The sequence below is a fragment of the Erpetoichthys calabaricus genome, chromosome 2 (assembly GCF_900747795.2).
Source record: "Erpetoichthys calabaricus chromosome 2, fErpCal1.3, whole genome shotgun sequence".
Classification (NCBI taxonomy): Eukaryota; Metazoa; Chordata; class Cladistia; order Polypteriformes; family Polypteridae; genus Erpetoichthys; species Erpetoichthys calabaricus.
Window position 1 is genome coordinate 51,186,917 of NC_041395.2, and position 24,589 is coordinate 51,211,505.

The 24,589-nt window shown below is 38.4% G+C and overlaps 1 protein-coding gene across 5 annotated transcripts in view; it reads left to right on the forward strand.

Moving 5' to 3' along the window:
* Nucleotides 1-24,589, forward strand: part of nadsyn1 (NAD synthetase 1) — a 91,754-nt gene that overhangs the window by 56,266 nt on the left and 10,899 nt on the right. For 3 of the 5 annotated variants that reach the window (XM_028793792.2, XM_051923711.1, XM_051923712.1), the window contains 3 exons: nt 637-768; nt 10,299-10,368; nt 16,486-16,614. In XM_028793792.2, coding sequence (XP_028649625.1) covers nt 637-768; nt 10,299-10,368; nt 16,486-16,614 — 331 coding nt within the window. Of the gene's footprint in view, nt 1-636; nt 769-10,298; nt 10,429-16,485; nt 16,617-24,589 lie in introns of those variants that run through there. The other 2 variants (XR_003715217.2, XR_007934267.1) reach the window with 2 other exon arrangements.

Genomic DNA, 24,589 nt, shown 5'->3' on the forward strand with positions numbered 1-24,589 from the left:
GAACTGCTAGTTTGCATTATATGTCTACAGTACATGACTTATAATTGACTTCTGTAATTGCCATTTTGCTTTGTTTTTTTTACCCCTTGACAAAGGGCCGGTTCCTAGTGTGAAATCCTCAAAGTGACAAGGCCAGGAGTAAGCTTCGAATGAAACCACATAAAAGAAAAACAGAAAGAATTCGGTGGTTTCCCCTAAAATTTCTTGAATTGTTACATTATGTTATATGATCTGTATCCAGGAATATCACCTTTGTCCCATCACCCAACAAGGTCTTCAGATAAGACTAATTTGAATGTTGTCTCTGAAAGATGCTGCTAGACCTTATATTTTCACTGTCTGCTTAACAATTAACTAACCTTTCACATCATACAGCTCCAAAATGTATTTACTTCCAAGAGTAAATACAGACGGACGAAGGAAGACTACAGTATACACAGTATTCACAGCAATCATCGCAGCTTGGAAAAATAATCTTCCCCTAAAACTTCTTTATTTGTGCTCTCATATTGTTTGAGTTTTTATATGCTATGTGCCAGATTATTTCAGAATGACTAAATATTTGCCAATGCGTGACTTTCAGTTGTTTCAGGGCTATTAATGGCTTTTCCTGATTCTCAATCCATTTTGTTTCAGCCTCAGAGGATATCTGACCAAGTATGATTGCTCCAGTGCAGATATCAATCCTATAGGTGGCATCAGTAAGACAGATCTGAGAAGCTTCATTCAGTATTGCATCGAGAACTTCAACCTCAGTGTATTACGCAGGTGAGCAGGAAATTTGCTACTGCTGGAGGGATTGCCATTTTGTACTGGAGTATCCAATAGTTCAAAATCTGATGAGCAGTACAACTTTAATATGGTTAGATTACGATAGCTTGAGAATATTGTTTAATGTTATGGTTTAGGACAGTCTGTTTGTATGCGTGCAGTGTATAAGTGAAAGGTCGCCTACTTAGTAAAGGGTTGCTTGCACAGAAGGAGAATCAAATTGACCCTGAACAGATAAGGGGCTGGACAGGGGCCATTTAAAGAGGAATAATCCAAATTATGGAATAAAGAACTCAAATTCTCTGTCATTGTGCAGTAACCACTGTACGTAGCTGCCTATAATTTCTAAAGAAAGTTACTACATGAACATCAAAATGAGAGAGACCAGCCATCAAAGACTATTAGCAAGTCAGATTAAAACTATCTGGAAAGGTAAGTAAAGCTGGGACTCTTCTGCCCAGTGCAGAAGGTACATAGCCTAAAAATATTAATTTCTTTTGTTACTTTAACTGAGAGAGGGAAACTCATGGTGTAGTGCTTCAGCAGGCCACCAGATCTTTAACATTTTTAGGGGCATCCCTGACCTCACAAATGATTGTAGAAACACCCAGATTTATCCCGGTTCGGAATTTAAAGGCCCAAATGCAGATTCTACAGTTTGAAGGTGAAAAGGAAAATAGACACACAGGCAAGAAAATAGTATAGTCAGGAAAATTTTGGAAAGAGAGAGGAATATTGTTTAGTTAGCCAATAGAGGTGGATGAGTAATTGAGACTCTCTGTCTGATAAGAACATAAAATCTGACAAATGAGAAGAAAACATTCAGTCTATCAAGCTTATTTGGTCAGCCAGTGGCTTAGTCGTATGTCGTTCAGGTTCTTATTGAGCAGTCAAATTTTCCTCTTTGGTTTCATGACTCGGTGGTTTGTCTAGACACCCATGACTGTTTGTGTAAATGGATATTTCTTGGTTTCAGTCTTTAAAGATTTCCAGGAAAAAATATAGTCAGGCCTAATAAAGTATCAGTTATTTACTTATTTATTTACTTGACATTTTGAGCTGCTCATTTTGGTCATCTTTCATTTTTGATTCTTTTGACTTTTCTTTTGTCAATTTAAATTCTAGTTGAAGTGCCCACTTGGAGGTGCTCTGTTACAATATACACATGTCTAAGTAAATAAATAGGTTAGAACTTTGAGTAGTGAGAAAAGCGCTATATAAATGCGAAAAATTATTAAAAAATTATTATTGTAATTATTAACTGTGTTCTTTACTGTGTTTGAAGATAACTGCATTTTTGCCTTTAGGAATGGCTGTTTTAAATAATGAAATTATGAGCCCTACATTTAATGTATCAATCTTATTTTAGTATTTTAGACATGGATCTGTCAAACACATACTGTAACCAGTAACTTATACCAAAGAAAGTATGAGTTTCTACAAACATGTATTGTGTTTGAATGTTGAAAAAAATGTACAATTACATGGATGCCATTATTTGAATTTACATATTGTATAGTGCTACATTAATTTCACTCCCTGGTTTTAGATGAAAAAAATGTAAGTTAGAAAATGTATGCATGGGGTATTATTCAGGTGCATTTATGGACTTAACCAGTTCAAGACATTGAACTATTTTATAGATTGCTACTGTTATATGGTATGGCACTACTAATGGCAGCCTTGGTTTGGTTCTCTCTAGTATTTTGTCTGTTTTTGTTTATTTGTCCTGTCATTTGGTGTTCAACTATAATTAAGTATACCCGTAAAGAATCGTTGTATATTCGGCAATTCACTTTGTGTGATTTGACACTGGATTTTTCACAATTAAGAATGTTCTGGATATCTTAGCTGGTGGAGCAGTAGTTGTCGACAGCAGACGCAGTCACAAGTATCACAAAAGGGGGAAGCACGCTGGTGCACTCATTAGACCAAGATAGTGGAGTTTTCGAACGGTGTTCCCAAGGTTGCATCTAGTAAACCTCCGCTCTCTAGTCCATAAAATGGATAAACTGTTATTCCTCAACAGAATTCACAAGGACTTTTCACTTTGTTCTGCTCTGTGTTTCACAGAAATCTGGTTAAATGAATCCATCCTCGACTCAGAATTACATTTGTCCAGCTTTGAACTTTATAGACCGCACCGTGCATTGGAGACATCAGGGAAAAGAAAAGGAGGCAGAATCTGCTTTTATATCAGTGAAGGTTGATGTACTGATATTACGGTGTTAAGTAAACTGTGCTGCCCTGACTTAGAAAGGCTTTTTGTTAACTGTAGACCTTTTTATTCACCACGGGAGTTTTCCTCATTTATGCTGGTTAGTGTCTACGTTCCACTTCACACGTGCGTCAGTGCGGCACCACAGAAACTGATCAGGTAACTAGCATGGAGAAAAATGATCCAAACTCCCTTCTGATTATTGTAGGGGATTTTAATAAGGCAAATCTCAGCCAGGAACTTCCTAAATGTATACAGCAAATAAAGTGCCCAGCCAGAGACATTAACACACCAGATCATTGCTATACAGTGTTAAAACATGCCTTTCACCCCGTCCCCTGTGCAGCTTTGGGCTTCTCTGATCATTGTTTGTTTCATTTGCTCCCAACCTACAGGGGTAAGTTCAAATCTGCTAAACCAGTGAGTAAAACAGTAAGAAGGTGGGCTATTGAATCAGAGTTGAAACTGCAAGCCTGCTTTGACTGTATGGACTGGAGGGTCTTTGAAGATCCTGCTGCTAACTTAGGTGAACTGGCTGACACAGTAACATCTTATGTTTGCATTTGTGAAGATATGTGTGTCTCCACCAAGACCTGGTTACAATTTAACAATAGTAAACTATGGGTCACTGCAAAACTCGAGCAACTTTGTCAAGCTAATTAAGCTGCCTATAGAAGTGGGGATAGAACACTCTTTAGACAGGCAGGGAACACACTGACAAAAGAAATCAGATTGGCAAAAAAAGAGTTACTCTGAAAAGCTGAAAAATCAGTTTTTAGCCCATGACCCTGCATCAGTGTGGAAAGGGCTACAAAATATTACAAATTACAGGAAACCACCACCACCACGCCCCCCCCCCCCCCCCCATATTGCAGTAAATCGCCCAGCTGGCTGATGAATTGAATGCTTTTTACTGCAGGTTTGACAAGCCCCAGAATACAATGGACATTATCTGCAGCCCTCTCAGTGTACAGACTTATAGACTCCCCCCACCACCACCACCACCACACACATTCTCCGACTCCCTGCATTAAATATCTCTGAAGAGGATGTGTGTCGGCTTTTCAAAGAACAACACACTAAGAAAGCAACAGGTCTGGGTGGGGTGTCATCATCCTGCTTAAAAATCTGTGCTGATCAACTGGCCCCTGTCTTTCACTCAGATTTTCAACAAATCATTAGTGTTGTGTGAACGTCCCTTATGCTTCAAAGAAGCCACTATCATTCCAGTCCCCAAAAAATCCAGTATGACAGAACTGATAGACTACAACAGGCCTGTTGCTGTGACATCTGTGGAAATGAAGACCTTTGAGAGACTGGTGTTAGCTCACTTGAAGGACATCATAGCTTCTTGAGAAGAAAGCTGACATTTACTTCTGTTACCGAAAATCCCAAAATGATAGTACCGTACTTTTTTAAAATTTGTGTTTTTGTGTAATTTTCCAGTACCGTTATGCTGCACAACCCTAGTCAGGAGTGCTTTGGGAAAGTGATGTGGTTTCTTTTCAGCTGTTTTAAACAGCTGTAGCGACATTTAAAATCCCTTCACACAGCTGTAAAAGTCACAAATAAGCTTCCCCTTGCCCTAAAATCTGGTTATTAGGGTCAATAATATGTTGTATGGGATCAGTCAGAAAAGCTATCTTCCAAATCTGCATACTGTCAGATATTTCCTTGATGACTTTTCCATTTATTGTCACGAATGCATGGATTTCAGAGCACAAGTCAAAAATGTCTTCAGCACTGTGCTTTGATTGAGCCATCTGACTTGCTTTGGTTTTGCAGATTACATCATCATACCGTGTATCAGCTTCATCCAACGGACTTTGGAACTGCCTGTGATTAAGGTCACATGAGCAGATAAAGTGTACAGTAGATACAAAAACTGTCATGACCTCCTTGATACTGCTTTTCAGGCTGTGTAGTGCAGTTAGCTCCTCAGTGACTTGGAATGATTACTCACTTCCCCAAGTAAACATGGGCAGCTGTGCAATGTCCATTATATTTGGTATTTTCATCCAGTGTGATTTAATAATGTATAAAAAAAAACTTCTGTTTATTAGTAAAGCTGTTGCAAAATACTGTCATCCATTTCTTCTACTTCTCTAGAAACTGCTGTAGATAATAAACTCATTAACTGGAACAGCCAGGGTGTTGAGGGGGTCCAGTTTGATGGACTCAGGATTGGGTCACTGCTTTTTGCAGATGATGTTGTCCTGTTTGCTTCATCAAGCCGTGATCTTCAGTTCTCTCTGGATCGGTTCGCAGCTGAGTGTGAAGCAGCTGGGATGGGAATCAGCACCTCCAAATCCGAGACCATGGTCCTCAGCCGAAAAAGGGTGGAGTGCCCTCTCAGGGTTGGGAGCGAGATCCTGCCTCAAGTGGAGGAGTTCAAGTATCTTGGGGTCTTGTTCACGAGTGATGGAAGAATGGAGCGTGAGATCGACAGGCGGATCGGTGCGGCGTCCGCAGTGATGCGGGCTCTGCACCAGTCTGTCGTGGTGAAAAAGGAGCTGAGCCATAAGGCAAAGCTCTCAATTTACCGGTCGATCTATGTTCCTACCCTCACCTATGGTCATGAGCTATGGGTAGTGACCGAAAGAACGAGATCGCGAATACAAGCGGCTGAAATGAGTTTCCTCCGCAGGGTGTCTGGGCTCTCCCTTAAAGATAGGGTGAGAAGCTCAGTCATCCAGGAGGGGCTCAGAGTAGAGTCTCTGCTCCTCCGCATCGAGAGGAGTCAGATGAGGTGGCTCGGGCATCTGATTAGGATGCCTCCTGGACGCCTCCCTGGTGAGGTGTTCCGGGCACGTCCAACCGGGAGGAGGCCCCGGGGAAGACCCAGGAGACGCTGGAGGGACTATGTCTCCTGGCTGGCCTGGGAACGCCTCGGGATTCTCCCGGAAGTGCTTGAAGAAGTGGCCAGGGAGAGGGAAGTCTGGGCATCTCTGCTCAAGGTGCTACCCCCGCGACCCGACCTTGGATAAGCAGAAGAGAATGGATGGATGGATGGATGGGTTTGGTTCTCCAGGCACATCTCCTCCATGATCTCTTGTATACACTGCTTAATAAACCTACTTCCTATAACGGTGAAGCTGCTATTTGAAGTTGTGATGCCTGGTGGAGGATTTTTAATATCTAATGCAAAAAAGTAGCAGTAACCCACTCAGAAAAGTTTAGCAGGTCCGACTTTGCCAACCCATGCTATTCAGAGATGATGGTTTGTGTTTTTGCACACATTGGGCCCCAATTGCAGCCCAGCTACGGAAGAATATAAATTTTGGTGTACAATATATTGCTGCTGAAAAGACAGTTGTGTGGACATGTCCAAATTCTAGAATAAAAGGCTACAATGAGCAATCACCTTTGCATATAAACTGTTTTAAGAGTTGGATGTGCAAAAAAAAAAAATCAAATCAGTTTAAATGATAATTGCACAGTGGTGCCTCATACTTCCATCCAGACACTTGGGCAATGGGACACTTGAAAATTAGAGAAAGCTTGATGTCTAATGCTGGCTTAACTTCTTGAAGAAAACAGCTAGCAAGTCACAGGAAAGCAGCATATTAGCATCATTAGAACAAGTACATCTGGCCCAAGAGGGAAAAACAGATATGTTTCTTGTTTGTTGCTCAGTTGTCTCTTCAAGTATGCTTTGGCTTACAGGTTTAAAGAAGAAGCTCCAAAATGATGGGTGGCAAAGCTGATTGGCACTGTAATGTTAAGGAATTGCAACCGAGAGCCAACAGAAGGTTTTGATAACTGTTGTTGTAGTTGCATCTTTTATAATTTATTCAATATTTAAAAAAATATTGTCTGGTTATCAATGTTGTTACCATACATGCCAAACTATCCCTTCTTCTTTAAAAAACAGAAACATTCTGGAGTATTCTTGTTAAAAATGTTTAAAACGATCCATTGCAAGACTCATTTATGCATAAACCTACAATCGGCTAGTTTAGAGTTCATATTAAATCTCGTACTCATGTATTTTGATGTGTAGGAAAAACACTGGCAGACACAGAAAGAATGTGCCAACTCAACATAGGCAGATCCCAGAGTGGGATTCAAACTCCAGACTCGCAGGCGATACGCAGCCTGGGATTTCAACTTGGTACTCTGGAGCTGAAAAGCAGTAGCACCATCTACTGTGCCACCATGCTATCCCTAATTAGTTTACATTTGTGTTAAAATGAAAGGTGAACTTATCTATAATGTGGAAAATTAGCAAAAGCAGCACATATTAGGCTGTAAAGCCATTTACAGCACTAATTAAAGTGACATAGCGATTAATGGTTTATAGTTTTCAGAGCTGGAGTTGTCAGTTTTGCATTTTGTTTTACTTGTTTTTAAATCTAAGTGTAAAGTGTTTTGTTAGTCATACAAAAAAAAAATGGAAATTTGTTGCAACTTCAGCTATAACACAGCAAACTGTGATAGTAGTTTGGTGAATATGATCTACTATCTGTATTTACTGCTGATGCACTCATTTATCAGTAAAAATCAGATATCATGCACTATTGCTTTGAGACATGTTTCAAAAGAGTTTTGTCCTGGCGGGCACAGTGGCTGCATGCTTTTGTTCCAATAAGAACAAATTAGAAGCTAGTCATGGCTGATAACAGAACTTGTTATTTAATTCTATAGATTTCATTCTTTCATGGCAGCTCATTCTTAGATTGTAGATTTTTTTTTTTTCAAAGGATATCCTGCAACTAACTTGTGGCCCAGAGCACAGTAGAAAGTCTCAGCCCTTTAGTTTTTCTTTCCAAATATTTTATTCAAACAAATACTTTGTGATGGACACACATACATAAATGAAACCCAAGTTAATTTGTGAATTGTTTGTCATTTTCATCTCATTGTCTATTGGCATCTGGCTAAAAAGACTAAAAGCAATTAAAAAACAACATTGCAGTTGTTTAAGATGAAATAAATTAATTAAGATAATCTTAAAAGGCCAGTTAACTAAAATGAAGCATTAAAATGTTGCTAGGGTAATAACTGACTTCAAATCAAGCAACTAGGTAAGAACAAAAGCTTGTAGCCACTGCGACCCTCCAGAACTGCACTGAATTCATTGATCTACTGTACAGGCATATACACATACATTATGTAAGGAATGTTGATTAGCTCACATCTGGTGCACATTTTATCTAAATTGGTTGCAAGAAAGAATCAGACGATTGCAATGCAATAAAAGAGATATTAGCAATGTTTTCTTTCATGGTAACAGTGAGCTAGTGCTTAGTGACAAACCAGTACTGCTGACTTTGCTGTGACATTTTCTTTGTGTCCTTTTTGTTAAATGTTTGACTTTTGTATATATGTCATTGTTTGTGCTTCTATTTTGCAGTAGGGCTTGACACTTAACGTCTTGTAGTGATAATATACTTTAAAAAGACGACCATGGTAGCTAGTATCTTGAGTGGAACATGTTCAATAGTTGGTCATTCCTCCATGATCTAGTTTGTTCTGGTAATTTTGCAGTAAAATCAGTTGTCTTTTTGGAAGCAGTTGTTTGGGAAGGTGGCATGAGGATATTATAGTGCTTATTGTGGAAAGGTCTGATGATGACCCTGTCATCACTTTATGATTCTACACTTCATTATAAAGACCTGAACATCTTAAACATTTTTGTCTTGCACTAATGAATTTAAGCTTGCCACACTATCATGGAGATGCAGCTACAGTCTGCTGTTACACTTGTGGTGTCTGTCAGGGATGACTTCACCTATGGTTAAAATACTTCCTTCCTCCCTTCTCCTGCCTCTAGATTCTGAGGTCATTTAGATGAGAGTACAAGGCAACCAGGGGATCAGATTTACATTTTATTCACTCAATTATAAATTAACATTCTCTGCCGTAAGGGTCCTAATGTGTCCAAAGGAGAAGCAAAGCAACTAACATTACAACATAGATGGATTACAGCTCTTCTCGCTAGAAGTCTACAGACACTCAGTGTGTGCTTATGAGCTGATTGATCTTTGATAGAGCATGGACTCTGGATGGAACTGATGGAATGAAAGAGAGAAACTCTGAGCTTCTGGAGAGCCGGTCTGTCTTGGCCCAGTGGGGTGTCATAGTTTGGAGACCCATTCCTCTGTAATGCCGAGGCCTTGTGCCTATGAACCAATCCAGGCTATGTTCTCAAACCTTCTATCAACCATCATTCTAACCCATAACTCTAGGCTATGGTAAAAATGTATCTTTGTCTTTGCAGACCCCAACCTGTGGTTATTGTGCTTGTTCAGGATACCTCAAGTTCCTCTTTTAGCTTGTTCTGTCCTGTTACACATGAACAGAGCAAGCAAGCTAGTTGTTATTTATTACATGGAAAGTTACAGTAGAAAGTTTTCTTCTAAATTCTTAATTTTTTTTTCCATCACTACAAGAGTGCCAATAAATAAGCTTGTTACAATATGAAAGCAAGCATGCCAAGCAATCAAAAAGTCCAAAGGTCTATCCTCATATTTTGTGGTACAGTGGCTGAGGAGTTGGACTTTAAACCACATGATCACCGGTATCATCTGCAGCAAGTCAAGTACTCTAACAATATCTCAGCTGTAAAAAACAAGTAACCATATATTAAACCATCCATGAATGGTATTCATTGCAGAAATGTCCATTCATTCTTTATATTTCAAAACTGTCCTGTAAAGGTAAAAGGTGGAACCATTCCTGGGTAAGGTCCCAACCCGTCACAGGGCACATGTACAAATATTGGGCCAGTTTAGATCAACCAATTAACTCATATATTTGATTTGTTTTTGGAGAACAACTGATGGAGACATTTCGAGAATATGCAAATTCCACAATGCAAGTGAATGGAATGAGATTTAAAGCCATGTTTTCTAGAACTGTCTGTCAGCATCTTACTGTGTCACTCATCATGGTTTCCATTGATTATTTTTTAATGTGAATGTCTATTTTTTATGTTTCATATTTATTAAAGGTATCTTAACATACTCAAACTCATTTAATCCATTTTAGGGTTGTGGGGGGCAGGGCCTATTTTAGGCGTGTTGGGTACAAGGTCGAAGGTCCTCATTAAAATGTTGGTAGAAAATGTTCAAACTGAATACAAAACAAAAGAAAATTTGTGAAAGAGTCCATTTAACTAATTTATGATGAAAAATATTTCTTCAAAATTTATTTTTAAAATTTCTGAAATTAAATCAGTGAACTTTATTTATGTCATTAGTTTTATTTTTATTTGCTGTAATCTAGTCTTAAGAGAATTATTTTCTGTGTCAAAGCTGGCTGCCATTTTGCAATGAAGAAAAATCAAATTTGTCTTCCTTTCTAGTATCCTCTCCGCTCCTCCAACAGCAGAACTGGAGCCCCTGGCTGATGGGCAGATTTTGCAGACTGATGAGGTACAATAGAGTGGCTGTACTCATTAATTCCTAGAAGATGTTAAGCTTTGGCATAACAAGGTCAGTTAGTCTTTATTCAGCAGATCAGCTTGTTCACAGCGAGCTACTGAAACAAAAACTGGTTGGGTGACCTTGACCGACAGATAATCTGTAGGACTTTTCAGTTCCATGGCAGCCTCCCTTTTTACATCCTGCTGTTTAAAATACACTTGGCAACCTGTAGAAAAACAATGCAGAGTCAGACTGGACATCATCGTATCGCAGCAAGGAAATGAACTAGCTTTCAAAAAAGACTCCTGTACCTAACAAGTTGCACCTATCAGCAGTCATCCAACAAAAGTATAACCGAGAATAAAGAAGAAAGTTTAGGAAACAGCCGGTGACTTAAGGGGTTTAATTACAGTGCAGTGTATTTACTGTGACTTGACGGAAAGCACACAACATACAAGATACAAAGCATTTTATCACTGCCTGTTAAAGTTTGGATTTAAAAGACTGTAGTGATGCCAGTGTGTATTATTCTTTTAAAGAAGTTACAAACATTGAATAACATAAAAGAAAAGACAAAACTTACAAGTTTTAAAAAGAGGTTATATTTTTATCAAGTGGCCAGAAGAAAAAAATATTTTATTTGAATTAGTATATATGAAATTGGAAATTTTAACACATTATATTACAATTTTCATTTAGTCAGTACAATTTTACCAACACCGACAGTAGTAACCCAATATTTGCTGCTGACTGCAGGACTCCGACTCCACAGCCCTGTGTATCTCAGAAGCCAGTGAAAAGCATTCATTAGGTGCTAGCTATGATGTGGGATTGTTCTTTGAGCCTCTCAGAACACTTTCAGTGGGCATGACAACCTTCAAGGAATCATACCTGCAACTATCATTCTGTTGTCACACCTGCTAGTAAAGTAGCCACCTAAATTTACCTCAGACAATGTAGCACGGCTTACAGTGGGTTCTCGACAGACATTCAGTGAGACTGTTTTAGTTTCTTCTTAAATGGGGTTACTTCTATTTTATCATTTAGGTATATTCTAATTAATTCATAGGCAGTATTCCCCTGCAGTAGTTTTTAATCTACACTTGTTACTGACTGTTACAGTTCAGACTGGGTTATCAGATATGTTTAATGTTTTGGGTAAGTAGTGTTTTTGGTTTACCTTTTAAATTTATTTGGAGAGACAGGAGTGGAAAAATTATTTTATACATTTATATTTAGCATCATTTTCTTAACGTATGTAAATGTGGGGCATTGGAATGTGTTTGATTTTTACTAAGTGCTTTGGTTATCAAAGTACACTGGTTTACTAGTATTTGGTTATGTTATTTATTGCTTGCTAGTGATTTTTGGGGAATGAAAGGGTACAAATTGATACAATTTTGATGATTGCCTACTCTTAAACAATGGTCTCAGTACATTGACAGAGAGTGTATTTAACCTAGTCTTTAAACTGGTCTGGTTGCTTCATCTGTACACTAAACATATGTCATCAGGCTGGCCACACACTCACAATTACCAAAATATTTGGGTTCATTTGAACTGTTGTTCATATCACTGACAAAACATTCATACTGTGTTGGTGAGAGAGTTCAAAAGGTCACTATGATCTTGTCTTGTATGGCCACTGGCAGCTCCTAACAGACATGCAGCACTTAACATCATCATTCCTGGCCATGTTCACTATTTCTATGTGCACAATGTTTTAGCTGGCAAAAAGTATTCAACCCATAAAAATGTTTTTACATTTTATTGTTATACAAAATTGAATCATAATGAATTTAATTTGGCTTTTTTGACTTTAAGAAACAGAAAAAGACTCAGTGTCAAAGTGAAAACTGATCTCAGTAAATGTGGTCTAAATTAATAGTCATAAAATTAAAACTTCCATAAGGGTGAATCCTTTTTATAGGCACTTTATAAGACAGTGCTGTGAGCTGACATATTAAGCTTGAGTCACAATGCAAAATCACCTAAATTATCAAAACAATGCAAAAACCTTATGAGACATTCCTGGGACAGGCCACTATACCAAAAACAATTAATCTGTGTCAACTTTATTCTAAAAATATTAAATAGCCCCATATAAAATATGTGACTAAATTATTATCTAATAAATTTAACAAGATGGCACTGAGGATGTAGTTGCAGACAACACAGATGCAAAACTGTTTAATCGTAATTCACATCCTATAACAGCAAAACGTATGCTTATATCAGTATATCTGTTAGATGGGTAGTTTGCATTAGCCATTTATGCAACCTACAGAAGGTCACTTCAAGGGAAAAATATAGTCACTAAATTACTTCATATCAATATGATTCAATATGCAGTGGCCATCTGTTTTTATAACTGAGAAAAATTCTCTCTATTGTGCCTTCAGAAAGTATTCATCTCTTGGAATGTCTTCATGTTTGTTCCTGTAAAACCTCTAAATTTAAACATATTGAAATAATTTTTCTACCTTCATTAACACAATTAATTGAATGATAATATATTTATTTAAAAAACTTTAATTCCTTCAGAGTGAACAACTTTTTTTTTCATTAACAAAAGTACTCACAATTTTACCTAACCATTCCCCAATCCTTTAATGCAAATTCTCTCCAACTCTGCCAAATTAGATGCAGGGTGGACAGAATTTTTCAGGTTATACCACAGATTTTCAGTTTAATTCTCTGGGCTTTGGTAGTGCAAACTACTTTGCATCTTCAAGTCATTTCTTATTAATTTTTGTCACGTGCTTCGAGTTGTTCTCCTGTGGTAAAATTATTTTTCAACCCACATGACTTTGGTGGACTAAAACAGATTCTGCAAGTATTTTCCATTATCTGGCTCAATCTATGTTGTCATTGATGAAAAAAGCTTTCCAGTACCTCCTGCTGAAAAGCAACTACACATTGGGATGCTGCCTCCACCACACTTAACCAAGTGTGCTGAACTTTATTTTGTTTGAGGCAAGCATAGTAATTTGCTTTCCAAAAAAGAATTCAACACATCACAAAATGTTCTTCCAAAAAGCTTTCAGATTTCTCATTTCATAAATTAATGTTGACCTTTCTCAGAAGTGGCTTTTCTTTAGATACTCTTCCCTAAGAGGCAGCATCTGTTACATGCTGAAGAAATTGTTGATATCTGGACAGTTTCTCTCATTGTAGCTGGCCTCTTGGCATCTTCTCTGATAACTACTTTGCTTGTCTGGTTGCCCAGTTTGCTAGAAAGGCCTGATGTTGGTAATGTAATGTCTGTGCCATGTTTTCACTTTGTCTGAATGAATTTCATTGTGGTCTTATGCGAGTTCAAAGTTTTCCATATCTTTGTCATCTCAGCTTTTTTTTCCTTCCTAAAAATGTCATCTTGAAGTTCCACAGACAACCCCTTGGTCTACATGACAGTATGAGTTATTTGATCTGCTTTTTAACTTGTCAAACCTCACAAAGTCAGTGATATTTATTGTGTAATCAAGAGTCCAAATGAACACTAATGTATCTTATTAATGCAATCAGAAGGATCTCATAAAATTAAATATATCACCCAATTTAGGTTGTTAAAACAAAAGGGGGGAATACTTACCAATTAAGCAATTAACAATTTTTTTTCTGAAGACATCTAAAAATTTCATTTTAACATTATAGACAATTACATCCACAGAAATAAAAAAATCCCATTTAAATATGTTTTAATCTGACTTTGCAACATTGCAAAATGAGAAATAATCAACAGAAAATGGGTACTTTCTCAAAGCACTATATATAAAACAAAAAGACATTGTTTCAGACCTCAGAACAAGTATTCATTGCTGCTTATTGCCATCCTTCCTTGGCACTTATGCCCAAGCTGTGCAGCACAGAATGATAAATTGCAAGGAAGAGTTTGTAAGTCTTTTCCGGGCACTCTTTTTTTTTATTAGCTCTCCACTAGTAATGAGTGAACATCATGAATTTTGCTTCGCCATGAGTTTAGCTAAACCATGGAAATGTCTGTGAATTTCGCCAAACTCCACAAATTACATTGAAGTCAATGGGGAAAGAGAAACTGAACTAGTTTTGAGTGGATTATAATGGTGAAATGGTCCTTTAAGGGTCCCTATGCTGGACCTATTATTGTGGCCAAGAATGTGATCTGAGCTGAAAGGAAGCAGTGCTAACCACTGTGCCACCATGTCTCAAACAACAAAAAATGAAGGTACAACGGATACCATATACAAAATGCAATAGGTGGCCAGCAACTACAGTAGCAGTAAGTAACTGAATATAAGATCACTGCATGCACATAGTTTTAATCTTGGGTCACACATTGGCAGTGGCGTGGGGCTGACTTGTTCCATTGTTTCAAGTCATGGCACTAGGTGCAGCTTCTCACTTTTTTCTTTCTCCTTTGAAATGCTTTGTAAACAGTAATAAATCTTTAATGGCTTCTCATTCTTACACGAGAATGACAGAGAAGTGATCCTTTAAGGCTTGTTTTGAGATCTAAGCTGGGCATATGGCTAATTGTGCATGCAAATTAGGCATGTGATGCAGTCTGCAGAGGGATCAGTGTTATATTATTGTAGTGGATGGCATACATGGGTTAGCATCTTGGCTGTAATTGAACAAGAACCCTATTACATGGCCAGGAGGCCAGGACAATGGAAGGACAGTGGGAGTTGATGACTGGTGAATATTTTCTCCCTCAATACACCAGATGACGGATTCCCTGGGTTTGCTTCAATAGCCATTTGGATACCCACAGGGCATACTGGGAACTGCAGTACAGCCCTGTTGGGTTCTGTGGGTGTCACCAGGTTGATGCTGTTTACAATCCCTGCTTCATGGGACTACTGCCTGACCCAGAAGTGCTTCCAAAGGACCATGTCCTTGCATTGCAAGTACTTCTGGGTTTGAGATAAAAGTAACTGGTCAACCTCACCTCATTTGGGAGGTAGCGGAAAAGCATCATCAGGAGGGTGTAAGGAACAAAATAATATTCTGTTTATGATTGTGTGTTTTGGTTGTGTTCACTAGAAAAAGTGTTGGTGAGGAATACAAATTTTATCTAGAGTTGCATTGGGTGACATTGTGTGTGCAAAACCAACTTCAGTCCTGTATGGAGCATTAAAATTATGTCCTGCATGATCCATGGAACTCCTGAAGAAATGCATAATCTGATTTAGTTTGAGATATTTTAAAAAAAGTATTAGGTTTATTTTTCCCTCTGCTGCTCTTCATGAATGTCTGTTAGTGTGCTGAAAGAGCATTCTACTTACTAGCATGGTTTACAGAATGCTCATTAAGGTGGGGGGATACTATATTTTTGGGGACTGCTCTGATATTTGCTTGAAACAACACAATCCAGTTAGGCACAATGTGTACAATGTTTATTTTGTTACAAAGTTTATTTTTATGGAGTTTGTTTCAAAGATGTTGCATGATGGTGTACAGTATGACACTAGGGTGTTTCTCCACCATACTGCATGACTCATCACCTTTTTGAACCTGTTTCCTGAGAACCCTGATAGCATGTAGGTGGCTAAGTTGTGGTAATTATATATACTTACTTCCTATGCATGTAGACCTGCTTCTTAAAGCTTTTTATTAAATATATCTGGTAAGTGGGTTTCTGTGAAAATACTACAAGCTGGGCATGTCAAGTTGAACTAAATGCCTTCTGTCGTTCACTGAAGCTTGAATGCTCCAGCTTCTTACAGTATATACTTTATGCTCAGATTTAGCACAGTTTAGACTGTGAAATTCAGAACTGGTGACATTATTTCAGTTGCTATGCAAGTCTGATGAAAGCATTTTTCTCCACCATTGTGTCAATGGCCTTTGTAACCTTAGAGGCCCTATGAAAAAAAAGCAGTTCAGAATTAATGAAAGGCAGAGGGTAGATTCTGATCCTCTTTTCAACCAGAATATGTAACAAAACTGATTTTGTGCATCGTCATGATAAAGTATATTTTTATTTATTTATTTATTATTTTTTTTCTTGTTTGCTTTTTCCCTCTCCGTGACCCAGCATCTAAAATATCAGTCTTTCATGTGGTTGGTCACATGACTAAATATTCCACTGGAAATTGAGAAATGACAATTTCTGTGACTGATCTCCTTTTCCTTTTACCATAGGCTGACATGGGTATGACTTATGCTGAACTCTCCATGTATGGAAAGTTGAGGAAGATTTCCAAATGTGGCCCCTATAGCATGTTCTGTAAACTCATTCACACCTGGAGAGAAGCATACTCACCTGCACAGGTGGGCCATAGTCACTTGTTGAATTGGTTTGTTTTGTTTTTACCATTTCTTTTAGTTTGAAAGGTGTGCCTTCGGGTTCATTTGAAACTATTTCAGGAGGTAGGCCTGTACATATCTGTGTAGAGTTTTCTCCTGTATCCTAAAGATAATACAAGCTAGGTTAATTGGTAACTCTTGCCCTGTTTGATTGTGTGTGTGTGTTTGTGTCCAGCAATAGTTTGGACCCTTCATTGCACTCAGTCCTGACAGGATATGCTTTGGATTCCATAAGTCTAAGATTTGATAAAGAAGGTTCAGTGAATAGATGGATGAATGAAAATATACCTGACTACTGATGTCACTGCCACTGTTTATCAATGAATATGCTTGCCAAAGTATCACAAAATGCTGCTGATTTCTTTCATTAGACCTGCTATCAGATGTACTTAACACTAGAATTACCAGAGCCTACGAAAAAACTCGTAAATCCGTCCCACCTTAAATCGCGTCTTAAATCCGTTTGCACCTCTCCGCCAGAGTCCTTTGTCATCTAAATGTGCTGATAAAGCTACTAGCAGCCAGCTATTCCATCCCCCCACCGACTTAGAATGAACTTCTCTCCTAGCTCAAGCCTTGCCTTGATTTGATTACCTGGGATTGAAGTGGAGTTTTACAGTGGAAATAATTCTAGCGTTATTTGGAATACACGCATTTCATGTGTGTTCCATTTCTATAGTTGGCTGTGCAAACACATTTTTAAAACAGAAACGTTTTTAATATTCTAATAGTAAATGACAAAATGTAGGCATAAACTATATAACGTATGAAGCCTGAAGTCCATATATCAAAGAAACACTTTCACAAAAGGTACAAATAAGAGAACACGTGCGCCTTCATTCAAAAAAAAAAAAAAAAAAAAAAAGCCGCGTTAGCATGCCACATTGACACTCTTATTACAACCGCCGCAGTGGCGTAATGGTATCAGTGCCTGACTGGGAATCAGAGGGTGGCGAGTTCGATTCCGCACGGCTCCACTTCGAGAAATTAACTGCTCTTATTCTTACAATTTTAGAATAACAATATAAATTTGATTTCAGTCTGTAACAGGCGGTGTAACTTATGATACTGGTAAAGGTTAGCTTTTTTTTTTTTTTTTTTTTTTTAATTCACTTTTCATTCTCGCAGTCACATTCAGAATCAATCCATACAACCCCATCTGACACAGCTGGTTTCACATAAATAAAAGTGCACTTTTATTCAAGACTATAACCGAAGAATAAAGAAAGCAAGTTACAGTTGGTGGTTGATACGACAGCTTGCGTGGTGCAATGTTAAGAACTGCTGATTTCCGATCCGTGCTATATAAAATCATCACATTCAAATATGAACAGTTCCCACACACCCAAGGTCCGCCATTCCTACATTTACAACATGTGTACTTGTTGCAGTGTACACACCTCTCTGTGCTATGGTTCCTATTACAGTGAATGAGCACCTGACACTGTACTTTCTTCCCTGGGGGAAGCTGAGGTCTTAGAACGGAAGTTTGTTGACGCTGTATCATCTTTTCTTTTTCCATCGCCTTTTCCTGTAAGAAGCGACGACGAAGTTCCTCTGCAAGGTGAGCCATGAACACTCTTCTTTTCTCAGCGGACCCCGTGCATGCCTTATACAATACGTGTGCGTTCATCGCTGCTAGGTCAAGGATGTTGTACAACACAGCAACCGGCCACCTGCGTGTTCCTGTGCGCACTGAACAAGCACGCGCCTTCTGGTCCATGATGTCAACGCCACGCTGGGGAAAAAAGAAAGACAAATATATGTGACATTTTGAAGAAATCATTTTATCACCAGAAGAGCACCAGAATACTTCGTCACACTAATATTTTTTTCATTAGCATACCTTCATGTGGTTGTAGTCTGTGACCGTGTTTGTTTTTTTTTTTTTTATCTTGCCCAATCTCCACATCATGGTGCATTGTGCTGAGAATGCAGACAGACTTCATCTTTTTGGGCACATACACTGTCAGCATGGCACTGGGAGATCTAAACACCAGCGTGGAGAATTGTTCGTGTACTGAACTGACTTTAGCTGCAGGTGGAAGTTCCCGTCGCACTTTATTCATGGTGCCAAGCAGAGTTGTATTGCGGTGCAGCAGTCTATTAGCCAGCGAAAGTGACGTGAAGAAGTTGTCTGTTGTTACGGTTCTGCCTTTGTCCAGAAATGGCTCCATAAGCTTTATGACCACAGACTCGGAAAGTCTTTCTCCCGTGGGATGACTGGGATCTTTTCCTAAATAAGGAGTGGCATTGCACATGTACTTTGTCTCCAAATCTGCCGCAATCCAAAAAGGCAGAACCGTAACAACAGACAACTTCTTCACGTCACTTTCGCTGGCTAATAGACTGCTGCACCGCAATACAACTCTGCTTGGCACCATGAATAAAGTGCGACGGGAACTTCCACCTGCAGCTAAAGTCAGTTCAGTACACGAACAATTCTCCACGCTGGTGTTTAGATCTCCCAGTGCCATGCTGACAGTGTATGTGCCCAAAAAGATGAAGTCTGTCTGCATTCTCAGCACAATGCACCATGATGTGGAGATTGGGCAAGATAAAAAAAAAAAAAACAAACACGGTCACAGACTACAACCACATGAAGGTATGCTAATGAAAAAAATATTAGTGTGACGAAGTACTCTGGTGCTCTTCTGGTGATAAAATGATTTCTTCAAAATGTCACATATATTTGTCTTTCTTTTTTCCCCAGCGTGGCGTTGGCATCATGGACCAGACGGCGCGTGCTTGTTCAGTGCGCACAGGAACACGCAGGTGGCCGGTTGCTGTGTTGTACAACATCCTTGACCTAGCAGCGATGAACGCACACGTATTGTATAAGGCATGCACGGGGTCCGCTGAGGAAAGAAGAGTGTTCATGGCTCACCTTGCAGAGGAACTTCGTCGTCGCTTCTTACAGGAAAAGGCGATGGAAAAAGAAAAGATGATACAGCGTCAACAAACTTCCGTTCTAAGACCTCAGCTTCCCCCAGGGAAGAAAGTACAGTGTCAGGTGCTCATTCACTGTAATAGGAACCATAGCACAGAGAGGTGTGTACACTGCAACAAGTACACATGTCGTAAATATAGGAATGGCGGACCTTGGGTGTGTGGGAACTGTTAATATTTGAATGTGATGATTTTATATAGCACGGATCGGAAATCAGCAGTTCTTAACATTGCACCACGCAAGCTGTCGTATCAACCACCAACTGTAACTTGCTTTCTTTATTCTTCGGTTATAGTCTTGAATAAAAGTGCACTTTTATTTATGTGAAACCAGCTGTGTCAGATGGGGTTGTATGGATTGATTCTGAATGTGACTGCGAGAATGAAAAGTGAATTAAAAAAAAAAAAAAAAAAAGCTAACCTTTACCAGTATCATAAGTTACACCGCCTGTTACAGACTGAAATCAAATTTATATTGTTATTCTAAAATTGTAAGAATAAGAACAGTTATTTTCTCGAAGTGGAACCGTGCGGAATCGAACTCGCCACCCTCTGACTCCCAGTCAGGCGCTGATAACATTACGCCACTGCGGCGGTTGTAGTAAGAGTGTCAATGTGGCATGCTAACGCGGCTTTTTTTTTTTTTTTTTTTTTTTGAATGAAAGCGCATGTGTTCTTTTATTTGTACCTTTTGTGAAAGTGTTTCTTTGATATATGGACTTCAGGCTTCATACGTTATATAGTTTATGCCTACATTTTGTCATTTACTATTAGAATATGAAAAACGTTTCTGTTTTAAAAATGTGTTTGCACAGCCAACTATAGAAATGGAACACACATGAAATGCGTGTATTCCAAATAACGCTAGAATTATTTCCACTGTAAAACTCCACTTCAATCCCAGGTAATCAAATCAAGGCAAGGCTTGAGCTAGGAGAAGTTCGTTCTAAGTCGGTGGGGGGATGGAATAGCTGGCTGCTAGTAGCTTTATCAGCACATTTAGATGACAAAGGACTCTGGCGGAGAGGTGCAAACGGATTTAAGACGCGATTTAAGGTGGGACGGATTTACGAGTTTTTTCGTAGGCTCTGGTAATTCTAGTGTTAATTGTAAAAATGTCTAGCTACCAGAAATCTTTAACATAGTAAAGATAATATGAAACAATGAAACTTGCACTTCTTTCAAAGATTAAAAATGAACCTCAATCGATACGTTTTCTAAAACCATTTTGTCCTTTCCAAGGTCATTTGAAGTCTATTCCTGAAATATTCTGAGTAAGGCAGAACTAAAACTTGGGTGGGTTGCCAGCCCATCACCTGGCTAGTTTACAGATGCCAGCTAACCTAACAGACACATGTTTGGGATGTGGAAAGAACATAACTAAAGAAAATCAATTTAAGCGTGGGAAGAAGTATGCAGACTTCCCACAGAAAGTAACTGGTCGTGGAATCTCAGGCAGGTAAAAACAGAGGAGAAAAATAAGAAAGGTAAACAAAACTTGCAAAAAAAAGTAAATTGGGTTTAAAATCTGGAAGTCTTTTTGTTTATTTATAGCCATATTGTACATTGAATATGCAAATCATACCTCATAATTTATAACCAATAGTGCAAACTACATAACACTTCCTGGAAATTAGTCATAATACACAGAAGTCTGTCATCCTGGAAACAGAAATATAAAACAAAGCATTATTAAAGAGACATATCTGTATGACGTTTTTTTTAAAGGGCTCTATCCTCCTTATAATTCTTATTACCATCCGAGGCTTGGCATAACACCAGGGAAACCAGTGACACATAAACTTCACATAACACTTCACAGATGGGCATACTGTATCAAAAAGTTAAACACATTCCTTTGTAACTGTAAATGTATGATTCTACTCTGGGTAAGATATATTGCTGTCTACAGTGGTAATTATTGACAAAAAAATCAATACACTTAAGTCAGCTTCCACTGTTAGAAAACAGATTATTAGGAAAAGCACTGGTGAAAGACTGTAACTGTGTCTAGTGATAAATGCAAGAGAATATTTTTCTATATAACTATTTACCAGCCTTAAAGTTGAAGAGTGGTCTCAATTCAAAATTATAGGCCAATAGTTACTACTAGTGAAAAATGTCATTTAAATTCTAAAACAGTGACTGTGAAAGTATTCATCCCCCTCTGTGTGTGTCATATTTCAACCTGGTACTATACAGTATATATGACAGATAAATGAATAGATAAACAGATAGATATGGAAGGCACTATATTATAAGAAGCAAAATATACGATAGATAGGAAAGGCACTATATAGAACAGACAGATTAATAGATAAACAGATAGATATTAAAGGCACTATATTATAAGAGGCACAATATACAATAGATAGATATGTGATTTTGAGGGGTTGACACCATTTGATTTACACAACATGCCTACCACTTTGAAGGTGCAAAATAATAATTTGCAGCAATAATGAAGACAAAAAACAGAAATCATGAGTGTGCATAGGTATTCACCCCTCAAAGTTGATACTTCCAAGAGCCCCCTTTTCCTGCAATTCCAGCTGCTAGTCTCTTTAGGAATGCACATATAGCCACTGGGATTTTCACTCAGTTTTTCAAGGCACAACTGCTCCAGCTCTTTCAAGTTGGATGGATTGTGTTGGTATACAGCAATCTTCAGAGTCATGCCACAGATTCTCTATTAGATTGATGTCTGGGCTTTTACTAGGCCATTCTAAGACATTTAAATGTTTCCCTTTAAACCACTCCAATGTAGCTTTAGCAGTACGTTTATAATCATTGTCCTGCTGGAAGGTGAACCTTCATCCTAGTCTCAAATCTCCGGCAGACTGAAACAGGTTTTCCTCAAGAATTGCCCTGTATTTAGTGCCATCCATTTTTCCTTAGATCCTAACCAGTTTTCCCATTCCTGTCGATGAAAAACATCCCTAAGGCATGATGCTGCCATAACCATGCTTCACTATGGGAATGGTGTTCACAGGGTAATGGGAAGTGTTTGGGTTTGCACCACACATGGTTGCTTCCCACCATGGCCAAAATGTTCAGTTGTAGTCTCATCGGACCAGAGAACCTTCTTCTATATATTTGGGGAGTCTGCTACATTGCATTTGGCATACTCCAAATGTGTTTTCTTATTTTTTGTCTTTAAAGCAATGGCCTTTTTTCTGGCCACTCTTTCATAAAGCCCTACTCTGTGGAGTGTATGGTTTAAAGTGGTCCTATGAACAGATACTCCCATCTCTGCTGTGGATCTTTGCAGTTCCTTCAGTGTTATCCTTGGTGTCTTTGTTGTACCTCTGATTAATGTCCTCCTTGACCAGTCTGTGAGTTCTGGTGGCTGGCCTTCTCTTGTCAGGTTTGTAGTGGTGCCATATTCTTTCCATTTTGCAACATTGGATTAATGGTGCTCTGTTGGGTTATTCAAAGTTGGGGATATTTTTTTTTTACAACCTAACCCTGATGTATATTTCTCCACAACTTTGTCTCTGTCCTTTTTCGAGTGCTCCTTGGTCTACAAGTTGCTTCCTTAGTGATGTTGCAGAGTTATGGGACATTCAGAACATGTCTATTTATAGAGACATCATGTGACAGATCATGCAACACTTTAATTGCACACAGGTGGACCCTAATCAACTAATTATTTGATTTCTGAAGTTAATATGGTGGACCAGATGGTGTTTAGTGGTTTCATACCAAAAGAGATGACTACATATGCACTCTCAACCTTTCAGTTTTTAGTTGTTTCTTTTATCTTATTTTATATATTATACCATATATTTTATTTTCATTTCACATCAACAAATATTCATTAAGTCCATTGCATAAAATCCAAATTAACATCCATTTTAATTCCAGATTGTAATGCGACAAAAGAGGACAGACACCAAGGGAGGTGAATATTTTTGCAAGGCACTGTTCTTATTATTTTCTTCCACATCAGACATAGTTATTTTTCTTAACTTTTTGAGAACACCATTGGAATGTTTTGTGGACTTGTGCACATTATTACTTTCCTGTTGTTTACTTTTTTCTCTTTTATTTCTTTTTAAATATTCATTGAAACAGACAGATAAGGTACACATGCAACCAAATCTGCAGTTGTCTCCTTTTTTTATTTGCATGACAGGATTCATTTGCAGTAGAAAAAAAGACTCTTCATAATAATTAGGTCTGGGTAAAAATATTGATTTTCCGATTCATTGTTATTTTTCATTTAAACAATTTGATACTGATTCTCAAAGTCACAGAATCGATCTTGTGAATCTCTATCCTGCTCAATTATTATATATACAGATTTTTCTTTATCTTTCTTTTTGGCGTCCAATACGGTAGATGTAACTAATGCATCTGTTAAGGCTTTCAACGGAAAAGCACTTTACTCTCCGGCGCCTTCGACACTTGAATCAGATGTGTGGACTTTCTACAGATTCATACAGTGCATCTGTTAAGAACAACTGAATAAAAGCAAAGCCATATGTAAGCTGTGCAGCTTAGAACTTAAGTATTGTTGTAACACAACAAATTTGAGAAATCATTTCTTTATCTTGACGTCACCCATAAACAATCTAAGTCGACACCCAAACAAGTAGAGCCAAATTGGAAATGGCGGGTAGCTCCAAGCTTCCATTTAATTCACCTCATGCCCACAAAATAACAGAATCTATAGCAGTCTTTATCTGTAGAGATATGAGACCCTACATCACTGTTGAAAATGAGGGCTTTCCATAAATGATACAGGAAGTTATTGTACCTAGGCTTTATGTAGTCTTAAGCAAAGCATCACCAAGTCTCTCAGGTCAGCGGAGAGAGTAACCCTAACTTGCGATAGCTGAAAATCCAGGACAGCAGATTCCTACGTGGCAATTACATGTCACTACATTAAGACCGACTCTTGACTTGACTTGATTCAGCACCTGTGGTGGATATGTTGCAGACAAGTGTACTGCATGCCAGTCACAGCAGGAGCAACCTCACTACC